Genomic DNA, 15707 nt, shown 5'->3' on the forward strand with positions numbered 1-15707 from the left:
CCGCCGCCTCAGTTCAGAGAAGCTGCTGCAGAGGAGGGATCTGTTGTTTTGGGTGTAAATCTTTAATGTGTATTTCAGAGTCAATTTATGATTTCATTTCAGGTCCCTTGGCCCATAACTGAACTTTATAGCCTCTGTTTTGGTGAACTAGGAAGCAAGGAGTTTCAGCTTAATTCTTGAGACAAACCATAATTGCTGACTTTAGGAGTCTTTCTATTCTTTCAGTGTTTTTTTTTTTGAGAGGGAGTCTCGCTCAGTCACCCAGACTGGAGTACAGTGGCACGATCTCAGCTCACTGCAAGCTCCGCCTCCTGGATTCACACCATTCTCCTGCCTCAGCCTCCTGAGTAGCTGGGACTACAGGTGCCAACCACCACGCCCAGCTAATTTTTTGTATTTTTAGTAGAGACGGGGTTTCACCGTGTTAGCCAGGATGGTCTCGATCTCCTGACCTCATGATCCACCTGTCTCGGTCTCCCAAAGTGCTGGGATTATTTTCAGTGGTGTCTTAAGTGGATTGGATATGTACACGTGGAATGTTATTCCTCCTTGGGATCCTGGCACTTTGGAAGACCGTTAGCACGTTTACGCCACCAGGTACTGTTCTGTGTTTTCTTACGGGATGATGAGTCAGATGCAGTCATAAGAAGAGATCCAGGAGAGGCACAAGAAAACAACGTGGATGATACTCACAGGTCCTAGAACAGGAACAGCAGGGCCACATGGGAAAGTGCCAGTGTCAGTCATGAGTCACAAGGGGCAAGAGGAGCAAAGGAGTGCCTAGACCAAGGCCTTTATTGGAGTTTCTTTGGGAAAGGAAAGTAGGGCAATTAACAAGTTAGGATTGGCTAGTTCAAATAATTTCAGTAGGTTGTAAGTTACAAGTGTGGTCCCTGCTTGCCTGGTACCTGGCCCCAGGGATGATTAAGGCAGAGCAATATTGGTTCCTGGGTTCTACAGGCCAGATAAAGGAGGTGTGGCTGAAGTGGTTAGTTTGCATCTCAGTCATGCTCCCCTCTGGGCCCTAAGAATTGGCTCGCCTCAGGAAGGCAGGCCCTCCTTAGTCAGAAAGGTGTCTAAGATGTTAAAGCATCATAATGTAGAGAAAATTTAAAATAGAAACAATGCAGGTAGACTAGTTCATTTTTATCTGTCATGCGCTAAATAGCATCATAAACTCATCAACGTTTTGAGTGCTCAGCTGGGATCCACAGACTTCCAAAGGGTCTGTGATTAGAACTGTATTTCAATATAATTAGTTTTTTTGGTAATCACATACATTTTATTTTATGTGTTTAAATACATTACTCTCAGAAGGACCTCTAGGCTTTACCGGCTTGTCAAAGGGGTTGATGACTCAAAAAATGTTAGACTTCTCATCCTAGTACAACCCCTTAATTTTAAGATGCAGAAACTGAGGTTCAAAAAAGTAGTTTACCAAAAACTTCAGTTAATTAGAAGCAGAAGTGGAACTAGGTTGTAAGTCTTCCAGTGGCTAACCCAGGATTTTAATTAGGATCTAGGCTAAGCTGCTGAGATGAAATAACAAAAGGTTTATTTCTCTCCTCTATGTGAAAGTTGGGTATGATCCTGATGCCTCTTCCCAGGTCCCCTCTATGTTGTTATTGCACTGCGCCTGGGGTACTGTCCCAAGTTCCCATCCCAGCCTATGGGGAGGGGAAAGAAAGGGAGTGGAGGGGCAGAGGCCGAATTGCACTCATCACTTCTGCTTGGTGCACACTTAGCACATGCAGACACTTCACAGTGAGGGGAGCTAGGATGTACGGTCTCTTGTTTGCCAGCCATGTTTTCTGCTAACGCTCAGGGGTCCTAGTACTAAAAGGAAACCGGAAGAATGATTACTGGGGACAGTTAGCAGGCCATACCACATCAGCATTGAACAATACAAATGATCATTGAATTCTGTCCCAGACCGGCAACTGGTACAGATATCTGAATATCTATAACATCTGAAAAGCATGTCAGGCGTTCTCCGCCACAGAGGCATCATGAAAAAGTCTGTATCGTCAGGGAAGACAGGAGCTGGCCTTCTGGGAAAATCGCAGTGAGAACCGACACACTGCAATTAGCAAGTGTGTTCATTTAGCCAAATCACCAGGATAAACCCGGCTAGATGAGGATGAACTAAGCTAAGTCTTTGCTTCCGCTTTCCGTTGTTTTACCAGAGCCAGAGAACATCGCTGGCTATTCCAAAACTCTTTGTCATGCTCCTTCCTTCGTGAACTTTTTCTGGGAACTCTGACCTAGTCTAGGGTTCCTCAGCATTTCTCAGTGCCCACACCCAGAAAGGTGCCTCTTTGCCAGGTTTAGGCCAGACTTCATGTTACTAACTATGGACGAGGTGAAGGTGTTCCAATTTAAAATTTACACTCAAGCCAGCTTTCAAATCCACACATTAAGGAAATGGAAAGATTCTCAGTTTGTCAGAGGTTGATGTGAGAGAATTGAAAAGATAAATGGAAACGACAAAATTGGAAAGGTAAATTTCAGAATTGCATTGTGAATTTTATAATCTTTAGAGAAAGATTTCACTTATAAATTTATTTTAAATGATATATATTAGGTTTTTAAAAACATATTTTTGAGATATAATTTACATGCCATAAAGTTCACTCATGCTAAGTTACAATTTGGTGCTTTTTAGTTTATTTACAGAGTTAGACAACCATTACCCACACTCCACTTTTAGAAAATTTTGACCAGGTACAATGGCTCACGCCTGTAATCCCAGCACTTGGGGAGGCCAAGAAAGGAGGATCTCTTGAGCCCAGGAGTTTGAGACCAGCCTGGGCAACATAGCAAGACCCCATCTCTACAAAAACTGAAAACAATTAGCTGGGCGTGGTGCATGCCTGTGGTCCCAGCTACTCAGGAGGCTGAGGTGGGAGGATTGCTTGAGTCCAGGAGGTCGAGGCTGCGATGAGTGGTGATTGCACCACTGCACTCCAGCCTGGGTGGCAGAATGAGACCCTGTCTCAAAAAGAAAAGAGAAAAGAAAGTGAGAGAGAAGAAGAAAAGAAGGCAGGGAAGGGAAAGGAAGGGAAAGGGAGGAGGAGGAGGAGGAGGAGGAGAAGAAGAAGAAGAAGAAGAAGAAGAAGAAGAAGAAGAAGAAGAAGAAGAGGAGAAGAAGAAGAGAAAAAAGAAGGAGGAGGAGGAGGAGGAGGAGGAGGAGGAGGAGGAGGAGAAGAAGAAGAAGAAGAAGAAGAAGAAGAAGAAGAAGAAGAGGAGAAGAAGGGAAAAAGAAGGGAAGAAAAAGAGAGGGAGAGAGGGAAGGAAGGCAGGCAGGTAGGGAAGGAAGGAGGGAAGGAGAGAAGGAAGGGAAGGAAGGAAAAGAAAGAAAATTTACATCAACCCAAAAAGATTTCTCCTCCCTATTTCCCTCTTCCGTACCCAGTCTAGCCTCCTGCAACTACTAATTCACTTTCTATCTCTATAGATTTGTCTTTCTGGACATTTCTGGATCTCTATGGTTTTTTATGTCGGCCTTCTTTGGCTTTATGTGTTTTGAGGTTCATTCATGTTGTAACACCTATTATTCCTTTTTCTTATTAAATTGCATTCCAATACATGGATATGCATCCTTTTGCCTGTACGTTCACCCACTGATGGACAGTGTGATCATTTTTACTCTTTGGTTATTATAAACATTTGTGTTCATATTTATAGGCCTATATCTTCATTTCTCTTGGGTACCTACCTACAAGTGGAATTGCTAGGTAATTTGTGTTTAACTTTGTAAGAAACTGCCATTGTTTAAATAATATATATATATTTTAAACTTTGTATTCACTGAGCTGCACGAGGTCACTTCAGGGCATTGTTTTGGAGCTCTGATATTCTTGCAGCTTGGAAAATAGCTTCCACACCAGAATGATCAGTGTATAAAGCACCATATGTCTGCAGAAACACAGTGTAAAGAGCTGTACACATTTGGCCAAGATTTTATTACACAGATAATATGTGTTCATTGTGAAAAAATAGATGATATAAATTTTACAAAGAAAAAGTAAAGCCATCCATAAGTCTGCCACCCACAGGTATCCAGTGTTATCATTTTATTACGTATTCTTTGAGGTTTTGATGTATTCTTTCCTTCTCTTTCTCTTTTCTTTTTTTCCACACAATCTCTCTCTCGCTCTCTCTCATGCAGAAAGAGACAGAGAAATAATAAAGTGATAAAGGATGTCATTAAAATGTCATGAAAGAAGAATTGAAAATGGCAAATAGGTATATGAAGACATTTTCATTAGTAATCAAATCAATGAAAATTCAAATGAGGCTGGGCACAGTGGCTCACGCCTGTAATCCCAGCACTTTGGGAGGCCCAGGTGGGAGGATCACTTGAGCCCAGGAGTTCAAGACCAGCCCGGGCAACATAGTGAGACCCTGTCTCTACAAAAAATTAAAAAATTAGTTGGGCATAGTGGAGTATGCCTATAACCCTAGCTACTTGGGAGGCTGAAGAGGTAGGAGAGCTTGAGTCTGGGAGGTCAAAGCCACAGTGAACTATGATTGCCTCACTGCACTCCAGCCTGGGCAACAGAGTGAGACCCTGTCTCAAAAAAAAAAAAAAAAAGAAAAAAAGAAAGAAAATTGAAATGAGATTATTTTTCCTATTATATTGAAAAGATTTAACGTTTTTTACAATCCACTGGGGTAAAGGAGGAACAACACTGCTACAGTGGCTGGTGAGTATAAATTGGTTTAACTTTTCTCAGGGTCTTTGCCACTAAATATCAAAAACACACATTTCCAACAATTCTAGTCCTAAGAGCTAAGTGGACAGAGGTGAAAAAAAAGTTTGGAGGAAAATTGAAAGAAATATAGATATTCACGAATTTGCAAGTTATAGAATAAAGTATAATAGATGCTCCATGAAACAATGACATACCACACAGCAATGAAAACCAGTGTCTACCCACATGTATTGATATGGAAATATATCAAGAAAAAACAGCTTACATGAAACTATATAGTAAAATCACTTTGTTTCAAAAATAATCATTTCTGAGTTTATAAATATAGAAGAAAGTCTAGAAAGATTTAGGCCAATATGTTAATAGTAGTTATCTCTGGGTTATAAAAAAGGGATTTTAACATAGTTTTTGATTATCATACAGTTCACATAAAATATATATAATACTTTTACAATAAAGACAATAGAATTACTTACATTTTGCAAAAAGTGTTTAATAGTCTGTGTCAGAGGTCAAAATATAAAGAGTAGTAAGCTAATCTTTGACCTAATAATCAAACTTACAAAAAGTTTGGCTGTTTGGAGGGCTGGGAGATGGAAGGGCAGAGGCATAGAAGAGGATTAATGTTGTCTGAAGGGGGCTGTGGGCCCCACACTGTGTAGCAGCTGCTAGAAGCCAAATACTATGATTCCTTGCTTCACAGTTGTCGCTTGTCATCCCAAGTATGTTTTGCTTCTCACACTATATTGTAGCTTCTTGAGAAAAAGAAGGTTATTATTATTATTATTATTATTTGGAGACAAGGTCTTACTTTGTCACCCAGGCTGGAGTGTAGTGGTGCGATCATAGCTCACTGCAGCCTCTACCTCCCAGACTCAAACAATCTTCTTCTGTCAGCCTCTCAAGTAACTGGAAACACAGGCCCGCACTTCCACACCTGGCTATTTTTTTTTTTAATGCATAGAAACAGGATCTCACCATGTTGCCCAGGCTGGTCTTGAATTCCTAGGCTCAAGTGATCTACCTGCCTCAGCCTCCCAAAGTGCTAGGATTACAGGCATGAGCCACGGCACCCAGCTAGGATCCTTATTTTTTAACTTTTGCAGTTAACACCTAGAAGAGCACTGAATGAATGAACGAATGAATGAGCAAATGAATGCCTGAGTAACTTGGAAGATTGTCAAGCCCACCTCAGTTCCAAGCAATGCTATACAAATGCTGAACAATGGCTCCCTGAATGCCCGCTGTCTGCCAGGCTCCACAACAGCGTATTCCTGCCATCGTGCAGCTAAGCCATGGATGCCCAGCTCACTAAACTCTGCTCTATCAATTCAGGGGCTGCTGGTTGTTGTGCTATAGGCCATTAGCAAAGGACATAGCTAGAGGTTGCCAGCTGTCCCCCTTGTAGCTGAGTGGCTTTCTAGCAATGCCTTTTTTGCAGCCCAAGCATGTCAGCCTCAGCATCCCCACCTCCTCTGCAGCTCTGCTCTGCCTTTGCCATCAGCAGCACCACTCTCCGCCATCCAGTGCTCTGAAAGTCTGGAAGGAAAGACGTGTCTCCTCATCAAAATGCTCGTTTCCCATTGAGTGCCACGCAGAGATTCTGCATTAAGTTTTAGGCACAATGATTTAGTTACATTCTCCTATAGCACTTCTGCAGGAGATATTTGCCTAGACGCTTTCCTGCTGGTTCACAGAGCAGGAAACAGAATGTTCAAAACCCAAGTGGCTTGAGCTCTTCACAGGTAATGCAAACCTGTTAAATGCAGTAGACAAATATTTCTGCTACGTTATCAAATGTCCTTGTAACTCATAAGAGTTACAGAAGGTAGATCATAGGAAAAGAAAGTGTTTGTTTGGTTGACATGGGTGCTTTCCCTTGAGTGAGTGGCTCCCGCATGTCTCGCCCTCTTCTACTAACTCGGTTTATGAAAGCGTTGGTCAAATGCCAGGAGGAATTGGCAAATGTGGGCCTCCGCCCCCAGGGACCCTGCCTCTTGTCTTAATTATTCTCACTTAAAGTGTTGCTAACTGAATATTTTCATTCCCCCTTTTCTCCCTCCTGTAAACAGCCCTGATTCACTAATTTAGCTGTGCCTGAGGGGCTGCGTGGTCAGGGGATCCCATTACATAGAAAGGGATTGTACTGTTTCTTGTATTATCCTGGACTTTTACTAAACTCAGATAAACTAAGCTCAGATGTGAGTATTGCATTGGAGTTCTTTCCCTAAGTGTCTTCAGTTTGGTGACAATCATTTGATTAAAACAAATGTTTTCTCTTTCAAAATGGTAGTGTCTTGCCTACGACTGGCGAAGCTCTGACTCGTATTTTCTTGCGGATGCCTCCAGAAGGGGCATTTGTCCCTCTTGGGGGCTTTCTTAGTTTTTTCTTAGCAACATTGCACAATCAATGTCATGAGAACTGACTTTCTGGCACAACTGACTTGTCTGAATGCAATCTTCAGCATCTCTATATTAATTTTCTTTTGGAACATTTTGGGCTGGAAGGACTATGAGACAAAGGTCATGGGTTCTTTTCAGAGCACTTTCTATTTTCTGACCCAATGTTCTTCCTGCCGAAGGTGAAAAACACACATGTTGGTCAACAAATAGCAAGATTTGATGCTTGCTGTGTTGGGGCCAAAGATGGAGCCACTGTGATGATGTGGTAAGAAGCGTGTGCACTGAGACCTCTGGCTGCCAAGCTGACAGCATGTCTGAGAGGGTTAATGGGATCCTTCTCTCTCCACAGATGCTGATGCAGAGATTGAAGGAGCCCCAGCTGCTCCCTTGGATGTGAAGTGCTTGGAGGCCAACAAAGATTATATCATCATCTCTTGGAAACAGCCAGCTGTCGATGGAGGGAGTCCTATTCTCGGATATTTTATTGACAAGTTAGTGCTGAGGCTAATATCAGTTACAGTTATTTGGTCATAGAGATGCAGTCTTGATTTCTCGCATCATTTCTAGGGGAAATATTTTCTTTTCTGGCCTTTCTCTCTGTTTCTATTTCTGTATCTCTCTTCATCTTTCTTTTTCTCTATTTGTCTCTGTCTCAGTCTCTCACTCTCTCTTTCTCTGTGTGTGTATAGATGTACACACACATACACATACATAGACACACATACATATAATGGTCCTACATATATGTATATATATATAAAATGGGTATATATACCCATTATAAGTACCTGTGTGTGTGTGTGTGTGTGTGTGTGTGTTGAGTAGGTACTTGGAAACACCAATTTCTAATTGAGTACTTTTGCAGCAGTTAGTACCTGCAGATGGAGTGGGTCATTCCCAGCAGACAAATGTGACAGCTCATATCATAGTGTCACAAAATTCATCTTTGGAACTTAGGTAAATAGGGGTGTGTGTGTGTATATATATATATATTTCATTTCTAAGATGGCCTCTGTTAGGTCTCTATTAGGTCTACAAATTCATAGCATTCTTGCCAAATTAGTGACATGAGCTGGTAGTCAAATTCAAAAAATTCTTCTTTGGGATTTAGGTAAAAGTTCCAAAAATGAATTAATTATTTACCTAAATTCCAAAGATGAATTTTTTTGAATTTGGCTACCACCTTATGTCACTAATTTGGCAAGAATGTTATGAATTTGTAGACCTCATAGAGGTCACCTTGGAAATGAAATAATTGGAATTCAGCATAGTTAATGTCTATATTCCTAATATGTCAATAATTTAAGAATATTTACTTTGGTAATACTACCAAAGTCTTATTTCTACCTCAGGATGTGTTTCCAAGTTATACAAAGAAGTAACAACAAAAAATCAATAGTAGCAAATTATGCACTATCTACAAGTTGTTGTCTACATTCTCCAAAACTTTAGAGGCTCTGATATTTATAGTAATTGGGCTTTACACATTAATTATGACATGAGCTTGGACAATACAGACAGCAAGTTTAGATTATTGGCCTAAATAACATTGTTCTCTGACTTGGTTTCTATTCAGATCATTGCTCCAATTCTCTTTTCATTTTTGAGTAATGAAGCCTCATTGTAGAAATCACTAGAGACGGACAATCTGTGTGGTATTAGCACAATGAGTTTGCACCAAGGGTGCGTTGAACCTCGCAGTACATAAATACAGGCGATTGTGCTCAGAACTATTTGTAAGAAGTATTTCTAATAAATTATATACTATTCAACCATCCATGTGAAAAAATGCTTCCACAACATTTCATCATTTAGTAGTGATGAATTGTGAAGGTTTAGATATATTCTTTTTTGTGCTTTATTGTCTTTGGCACATTTCCAAGGGATTTTTACACTTTGACCAGTGAAAGGCCAGGGACAATCAGTACATTTTGTTCCCCTCTGGCCTTAGTCGTAATGAAAATACCCACCTTGTGGCTATGATTTATTAGGCATTTACTGTGTGCATGGCATTGTTCTAAACACTTCGCATATATTAACCACTAACCCATAACCACCCTGTGAGGTCGTTGCTTTTATTTCAAATAGGAAATGAGGCCCAAGACCACATATCAGTGAGGAAGCACTATCTCGCCTAAGATCACGCGGGTAATAAGTAGCAGAACTAGAATTCAGATGTGAGCCTGGCTGTAGGTTTGTGTTCTTTCTGCTCCAACGTGCTGCGGACAGTGTCAGGAGCAGTGAGTTCCGCCTTTCTTTCTGCCCACATGAGGTTAGGAAGGATCCTCTAGTGTCACTGGGTCACCACAGTATCTGCACAGAGAAGAGGCTGAGTCCTGGCAGAATCTCTGGAGACAGGTGTAGTTTGAAGAATTGTCCTGGCCCTATCGGCTTCTGCCACCGCCCCACCTCCCCAAAATCCTAGCAGCTCCAGAATTTCTACCAAGGAGGATTAGGGGAAATGGATGGAAGGCAGGGATCGAAGCCACATTTGACAGACAACACTTTACATAAGGAAAGTGAGGAAGTTGTCTATTCTGCTTTACATAAGGAGATTGTCTATTGTCTATATCAAAGAGAGGAAGGTGATTGTGAGGAGGGGAGATAAACTTCCCACACCAGCCGCCTCTGTCCTGCCACTGGCAACCCCCAGGCCCCTGAGAATCATTTGGGAATTATACATTTTGGACATAGAGCCCATGTTGGGGAAATGATATGAACTAAAAGTGCAGCACTCTGCTCATAAAAAAGGTAAGAGTTGCTTAATCCTAATGCTGTAAAATTTAGTCACATGTTGAGCCCCTAAAGCTTTGTTGATCAGGCCAACAGCATGATATGAGCTGTCACATTTGTCTGCTGGGAGTGACCCACTCCATCCCCAGGTACCAACTGCTGTAAAAGCACTCAATTAGAAATCAGTGTTTCCAAGTACCTACTCAATCTGCCCCTGCCAGGCCTGGGCATCTCCTCACCTCTCATCAGTCTCTTCGGTTAAAGAAACAAACATCTCCACAATAACCTCCTTACCCTCTATACAGGATGTAATGACCATCAAGTGAGAAAATATGGTGAACTAGTCTCCAAACTACAGTGCAAATAGCTATCTTTTACGACGCCAGTTTTCTCAATAATATCTCTGGTTTTCAAAGGAGATACCTAAGGAAGACAGAGAAGTCACTAATGGTAGAATTGAAGGCATCCGCCGGGGGGATGTTTGGGGGTCCTCTCCAGTGCTAAGATTGGATATATTTATCTGCTTAGCCCAGCAGCCCCCAAACCCCTCTGCTTTGTACACAAGGCCCCTCAGACGCCTGCCTTTTATGAGTTCAGGAAGGACCTGAGGCTTCTTTTCTCTTGGTAAAGAAGACACAGTGCATTTGAATGAAACTGGGTGCCTGCAGTTCACCAGCTAGCGAGCCACGCCTGACTTGGATGTTTTACTGGGAGATCTGAAACAACTGGGTGATTTTGCAGCTCTGGAGATATTCATTAAGCCATACTTCTTTTACTAGTTTTGTCAATCATGCTCATTCCTTTAGGTGTGAGGTGGGCACAGATAACTGGTCGCAGTGCAATGACATACCTGTGAAGTTTGCTCGTTTTCCTGTCACTGGATTGATCGAAGGTCGTTCCTATATCTTCCGAGTTCGAGCTGTGAATAAAACGGGAATAGGTTTCCCATCTCGAGTTTCCGAGCCCGTGGCTGCTCTGGATCCAGCTGAGAAAGCTAGACTTAAAAGTAAGCACTTTTCATTTTTCAGGACCTTCCCTAAACCTTTTTAAAATGACTGCAAGAATCAGCTTCATTGCAAGGTTGTTCCTCTCCCTTCCACTAGAGGGAGACAAGAACAAGAAATCCTTTTTTCATCAGAAAATCCGAGGGGGAAAAATCCCCCCAAAACTTTGCCTTAGTCATTCTCTTAAGGGTTTTATTTTATTTTATTTTATTTTATTTTATTTTATTCAGAAACATTTATATTGTTAAACTGAGTTCCAGGCATTGTGTGTGGAATGAAGTATGAAAGCAAAGAGCCTGGAGAACATTCTTATTCCCATTATTATACATTCCAAAAATAATTTTTTTTTTCTGCCTCTAGGTCTATTTCTTTACCTTGGAGTCCTCCCTTAGAGCACTAATATCTCAGCACAGTACGTCTCTCTATATCAAAGGAAAAACAGATAGACAACATTATGTCTAATCTAGGTTTGAGTTCTCATATTAGACTGTCAAAAATCATCTTTTCAGGCCAGGCGTGGTGGCTCACACCTGTAATCCCAGCACTTGGCAAAGATGGGAGGATTGCTTGAGCCTAGGAGTTCTGAGAGCAGCCCCGGCAACATAGAAAGACCCCATCTTTACAAAAAAAAAAAAAAAAAAAAGCCAGGCATGGTAGCATACACCTGTAAGTCCCAGCTACTTAGGAGGCTGAGGTGCGAGGATTGCTAGAGTCCAGGAGGTCAAGGCTGCAGTGAGCTGTGATCACACCATTGCACTCCAGCCTGGGCAACAGAGTGAGACCCTATCTCAATAATAACAATAATAATAATCTTTTAATAAATTTAGTCTCCAAGTCTTAATGTCAAAACCATGGTACATGAATCATGCTCTATATTTGTTTCATGGAAACCCATATGGCATCTCCAACAATAGGGAACGTAAAATGACATTACGAGAAGTGTTGGATAGTAACATTTCAGTCTTATGCCAGGCTTCTCAACCTTGGCCCTACTGGCATTTTAGGCCAGTAATTCTTTGTCGTTGCGGGAGGTGGCTGGGGGTGTCCTGTTCATTGCCGGAGGCTGAGCAACATCCCTTGTCTCTAACCACTAGATACCAGCAGTGTCATGGAGACACTACCAAATATCACCTGAGGGGCAAAATCACCTTTCTAGAGGACTGCTGGTCTATGCTACATTCACAGTGTTATTCTTTACCTTCAGTACATGTAGTGGCATCATAAAAGTCTAATTAAAATAAAGTCACTGACTGGTTGTGGTGGCTTACACCTGTAATCTCAGCACTCTGGGAGGCCGAGGTGGGTGGATCACCTGAGGTCAGGAGTTCGTGACCAGCCTGGCCAACATGGCGAAACCCCGTCTCTACTAAAAATACAAAAAATTATCCAGGCGTGGTGGCAGGCACCTGTAATCCCAGCTACTTGGAAGGCTGAGGCAGAAGAATCATTTGAACCCGGGAGGCAGAGGTTGCAGTGAGCCAAGATCACGCCACTGCACTCCAGCCTGGGCAACAGAGCGAGACTCCATCTCAAAATGATAATAATAATATTACCATTTCCCCAGCAACTGTGTCCCATCAGGCTCCTTGATTGCTCTTCAGTCACTTTTCACCAACCCTCCAACTTCCTGCCCTCTTTTCTGAACTTGCAAATTCCATCTCATACATTCGTTTTCTCCTCTTTTATTAATTCTAATCAAAATAAGATTTGTTTGAATTGAAAATAAGTTATCTTCTTCACCGCCTTTCCGTTTTTGCACAAACTCTGACAGAAAGTCCCCTGGTTAATGCAAGAGTAGAACCACTCTCTCTTTCTGATGATTATGGGATCATACAAGTGAAATTTCCTCTTTAACTTTGTACCTGTATCATTCATTTTTCTTGCTCAGGATCTCAACTGATTTCCTTTGGAGATAATGTTTTTCAAAATGTAATGGGAAAGATTTGCTTTGCTGAGCTTTACTGCAGGATCAGCACTCCCTCTCCTCTTTCATCTTATTATGACAGATAAATAACTACTGGACTTACAATTGTTCTGGAAATGTTTCTCCCAAACGCATGCTATCTCTTCAGAGGGGATGAGCAAGCCTACCTGTTCCAGGAGATTCATACTGGACAGTTAAATGAACACCGGTTACTTACCTAGCTTGTGCCAGTACAGTTCCAGAAACGTCTACTCAGCCAGTCCAGGCAGATAGATTCCAGGCTCCAGGAGATTATGAGTACCTTGAGGACAGGGGCTGTGTTTCCCACAATGCCCTCTACATGATTGATACCATTCATGGGAAAACACAGAAGTCTACTAGTAACAACCCCAGTTGTGACTAATCTGGCCACTTCCCCAACTCATCAGTGCAGCTGATAAATTGCACACTTGTGAACGTTTGTAATTCTTCTATTTGTCTTTGTTCAGGTCGCCCCTCAGCACCCTGGACTGGACAGATCATTGTTACTGAAGAAGAACCTTCAGGTAAGAAGTCTGGTTGCCCCAGATACTATTGCTGATGTTTTGCTGAGCAGTTTGGCTTTTGTTGTAGAGGGTGCCGTGTGTATTGCTTAAGATGTTTTGGGAAGAACATTCTAAAATATGTGGAGATTGTAAGTAACTTAAGTCAGAGAATCCCATTTTATTTTCAAAGCTTTATTAAGATGTAATTATCATACAATATACTGCAAATATGTAAAATGTACAATTTGATAAATTTTACACGTGTATATACCCGTGAAACCATCACCATTTTCAAAATAATGAACATATTTATCACCCCTAAAATTTCCCCTTCCCCTTTGTAATTCCTCCCTTTCATGTCTCCCCATCTCCAGCCATCACTGATCTGCTTTCTGTCACTGTAGTTTACGTTGTCCACAATTGTAGATCAATTGAATCGTGTTCATTTTTGTCTGTTTTTCTTTACTCAGCGTAATTATTTTGAGATTTATCTACATTGGTGTGTGTATCAATTCATTCCAATGTATTTATCCATTCACTGTTGAAAGCTTCTATGAACATTCTTAACTGTTTCTGTGGACATATGCTTTCATTTATATCATGCGTAAATACCTAGGAGTTGAATGGATGTGTTATGTGGTAAGTGTATGCTTAATTTTTAAAGGAACTGCCAACTGTTTTCTGAAATGATTGTACCGTGTTCCATTCCCACCAGCATCACATGAGAATTCCAGTTGCTCCCGCCTTGTCACTAGGACTTAGTGTGGCCAGTCTTTCTAATTTTAGCCATTCTAGTGGGTTCATAGTGATATTTCTTTGTGGCTTTGATTTGCATTTTATTCATAATGTTTAGCATCTTTTCATGTGTTAATTTGCCAGTTTTTGTGACATTGGGCATCTTCGTCAAATCCAGGTATTCTTCCTGTTTTTTTCCCACTGGAAATGTTATAGCATTCGTTTTTACATTTCACTCTGTGACGCATTTAAAATTAATTTTTTCTATGTTACAAGAAGTAAGGGTCTCAGTTACTACTATCATTCATACTTGCATATGGCTATTAAATTATTTCAGCAATATCTATTGAAAAGATTATTCTTTACCCAACAAATTTGTCTTGGCACCATTGTCAAATTCAATTTATTACGTATTTGTGGATCAATTTCTGGAATCTCTATTGGTCAATTTTCTTTCCCCTCTATCAATACCATACTGTCTTTATTACTACGGCTTTTCTGAGTTTCATTTTATTTGACTTATAAATTTTAGCATCTTAAAATCAGTACAAGTCCTCTAATCTTATGTTGGTTTTTTTCCTCCCAAAGTTGTTTCAGCTATTCTGTCTTTACATTTCTATATAAATTTTAAAATCAGCTTATCAACTTCTACAAAACATATGCTGGGATTTCAACTGAACAGTATTGAGTCTTTTGATTTATGAACATAGCCTGTATCTCCATTCATTCAGCTTTGCTTTCATTTCTCTCACCTTAGTAGTTTTAGTGTACAGGTCCTGCACATTTTTATAGATTTACTCTCAAGTATTTCAGATTTCTGATCATGCTGTAGATGGTATGCTTTTTACTTTAATTTGTTTTTGATGCTATTAGAAAGAAATGCAATTGATTTTTGTATATTGATTTTGTGTCCTGCATCCTTGCTGAACTAATTTATTAATTCTCACAAACGTTAGGGTTTTTTAATGAAATTTATTATGGATTTTCTATTACAGGATTATGCCATCTGTAAATAAAGATAAATTAACGTCTTCCTTTTCAATCTGGATACCTTTTATTTCTTTTTCTTTCCTTATTGCTCCATCTAGAACCTTTAGTACAATGTTGAATAGAAGTGGTCATCTTTGCCTTTTCCTGATCTCAGGGGGAAAGCATTCAGTCTGTCACCATTAAGTATAACATTAAGTGTAGGTTTTGTATAGCTATCCTTTATCCAGTTGAGAAAAATTTCTTATACTCCTGGTTTTCTGAGAGTTTATATTAGGGAAAAGTGTTGGATTTTGTCAAATGCTTTTCCTGTTTCTATTGAGAAGATCATATGATTTTTATTTTTCCACTTAACATGTTGAATTACATTGATTAATTTTAGATTATTAAACCTAAATAAAGTAAGTGACGCAAACTAAACCTCACAGTCTTGGGTTGAATGTCACTATGTTATGCTGTGTTATACATTGCTGGAGTTTACTTGCTAAAAATTTTTTAAGGAATTCTTGCATCTATATTCATAAAAGATATTGGTCTGTGGTTTTTCTAGTAAAGTCTTGGCTTGGTTTTGGTATTAGGGTAATGAGTGGAAAGTGTTCCCATTATTTTAATTTTTCGAAAGAGCTTGTGTGGACTTCTATTTTTTTTTTATTAAACATTTAGTATAATTTACCAGTGG

General features: G+C 40.4%; 1 protein-coding gene across 1 annotated transcript in view; it reads left to right on the plus strand.

The window, feature by feature from the left end:
- MYOM1 (myomesin 1) overlaps positions 1-15707 on the plus strand; it is a 156298-nt gene that overhangs the window by 59873 nt on the left and 80718 nt on the right. Inside the window, exons 11-13 of the mRNA XM_011996353.1 lie at positions 7471-7612; positions 10661-10860; positions 13271-13327. Coding sequence (XP_011851743.1) covers positions 7471-7612; positions 10661-10860; positions 13271-13327 — 399 coding nt within the window. The remainder of the gene's footprint in view (positions 1-7470; positions 7613-10660; positions 10861-13270; positions 13328-15707) is intronic.

Source organism: Mandrillus leucophaeus, unplaced genomic scaffold (genome assembly GCF_000951045.1).
Source record: "Mandrillus leucophaeus isolate KB7577 unplaced genomic scaffold, Mleu.le_1.0 Scaffold51, whole genome shotgun sequence".
Classification (NCBI taxonomy): Eukaryota; Metazoa; Chordata; class Mammalia; order Primates; family Cercopithecidae; genus Mandrillus; species Mandrillus leucophaeus.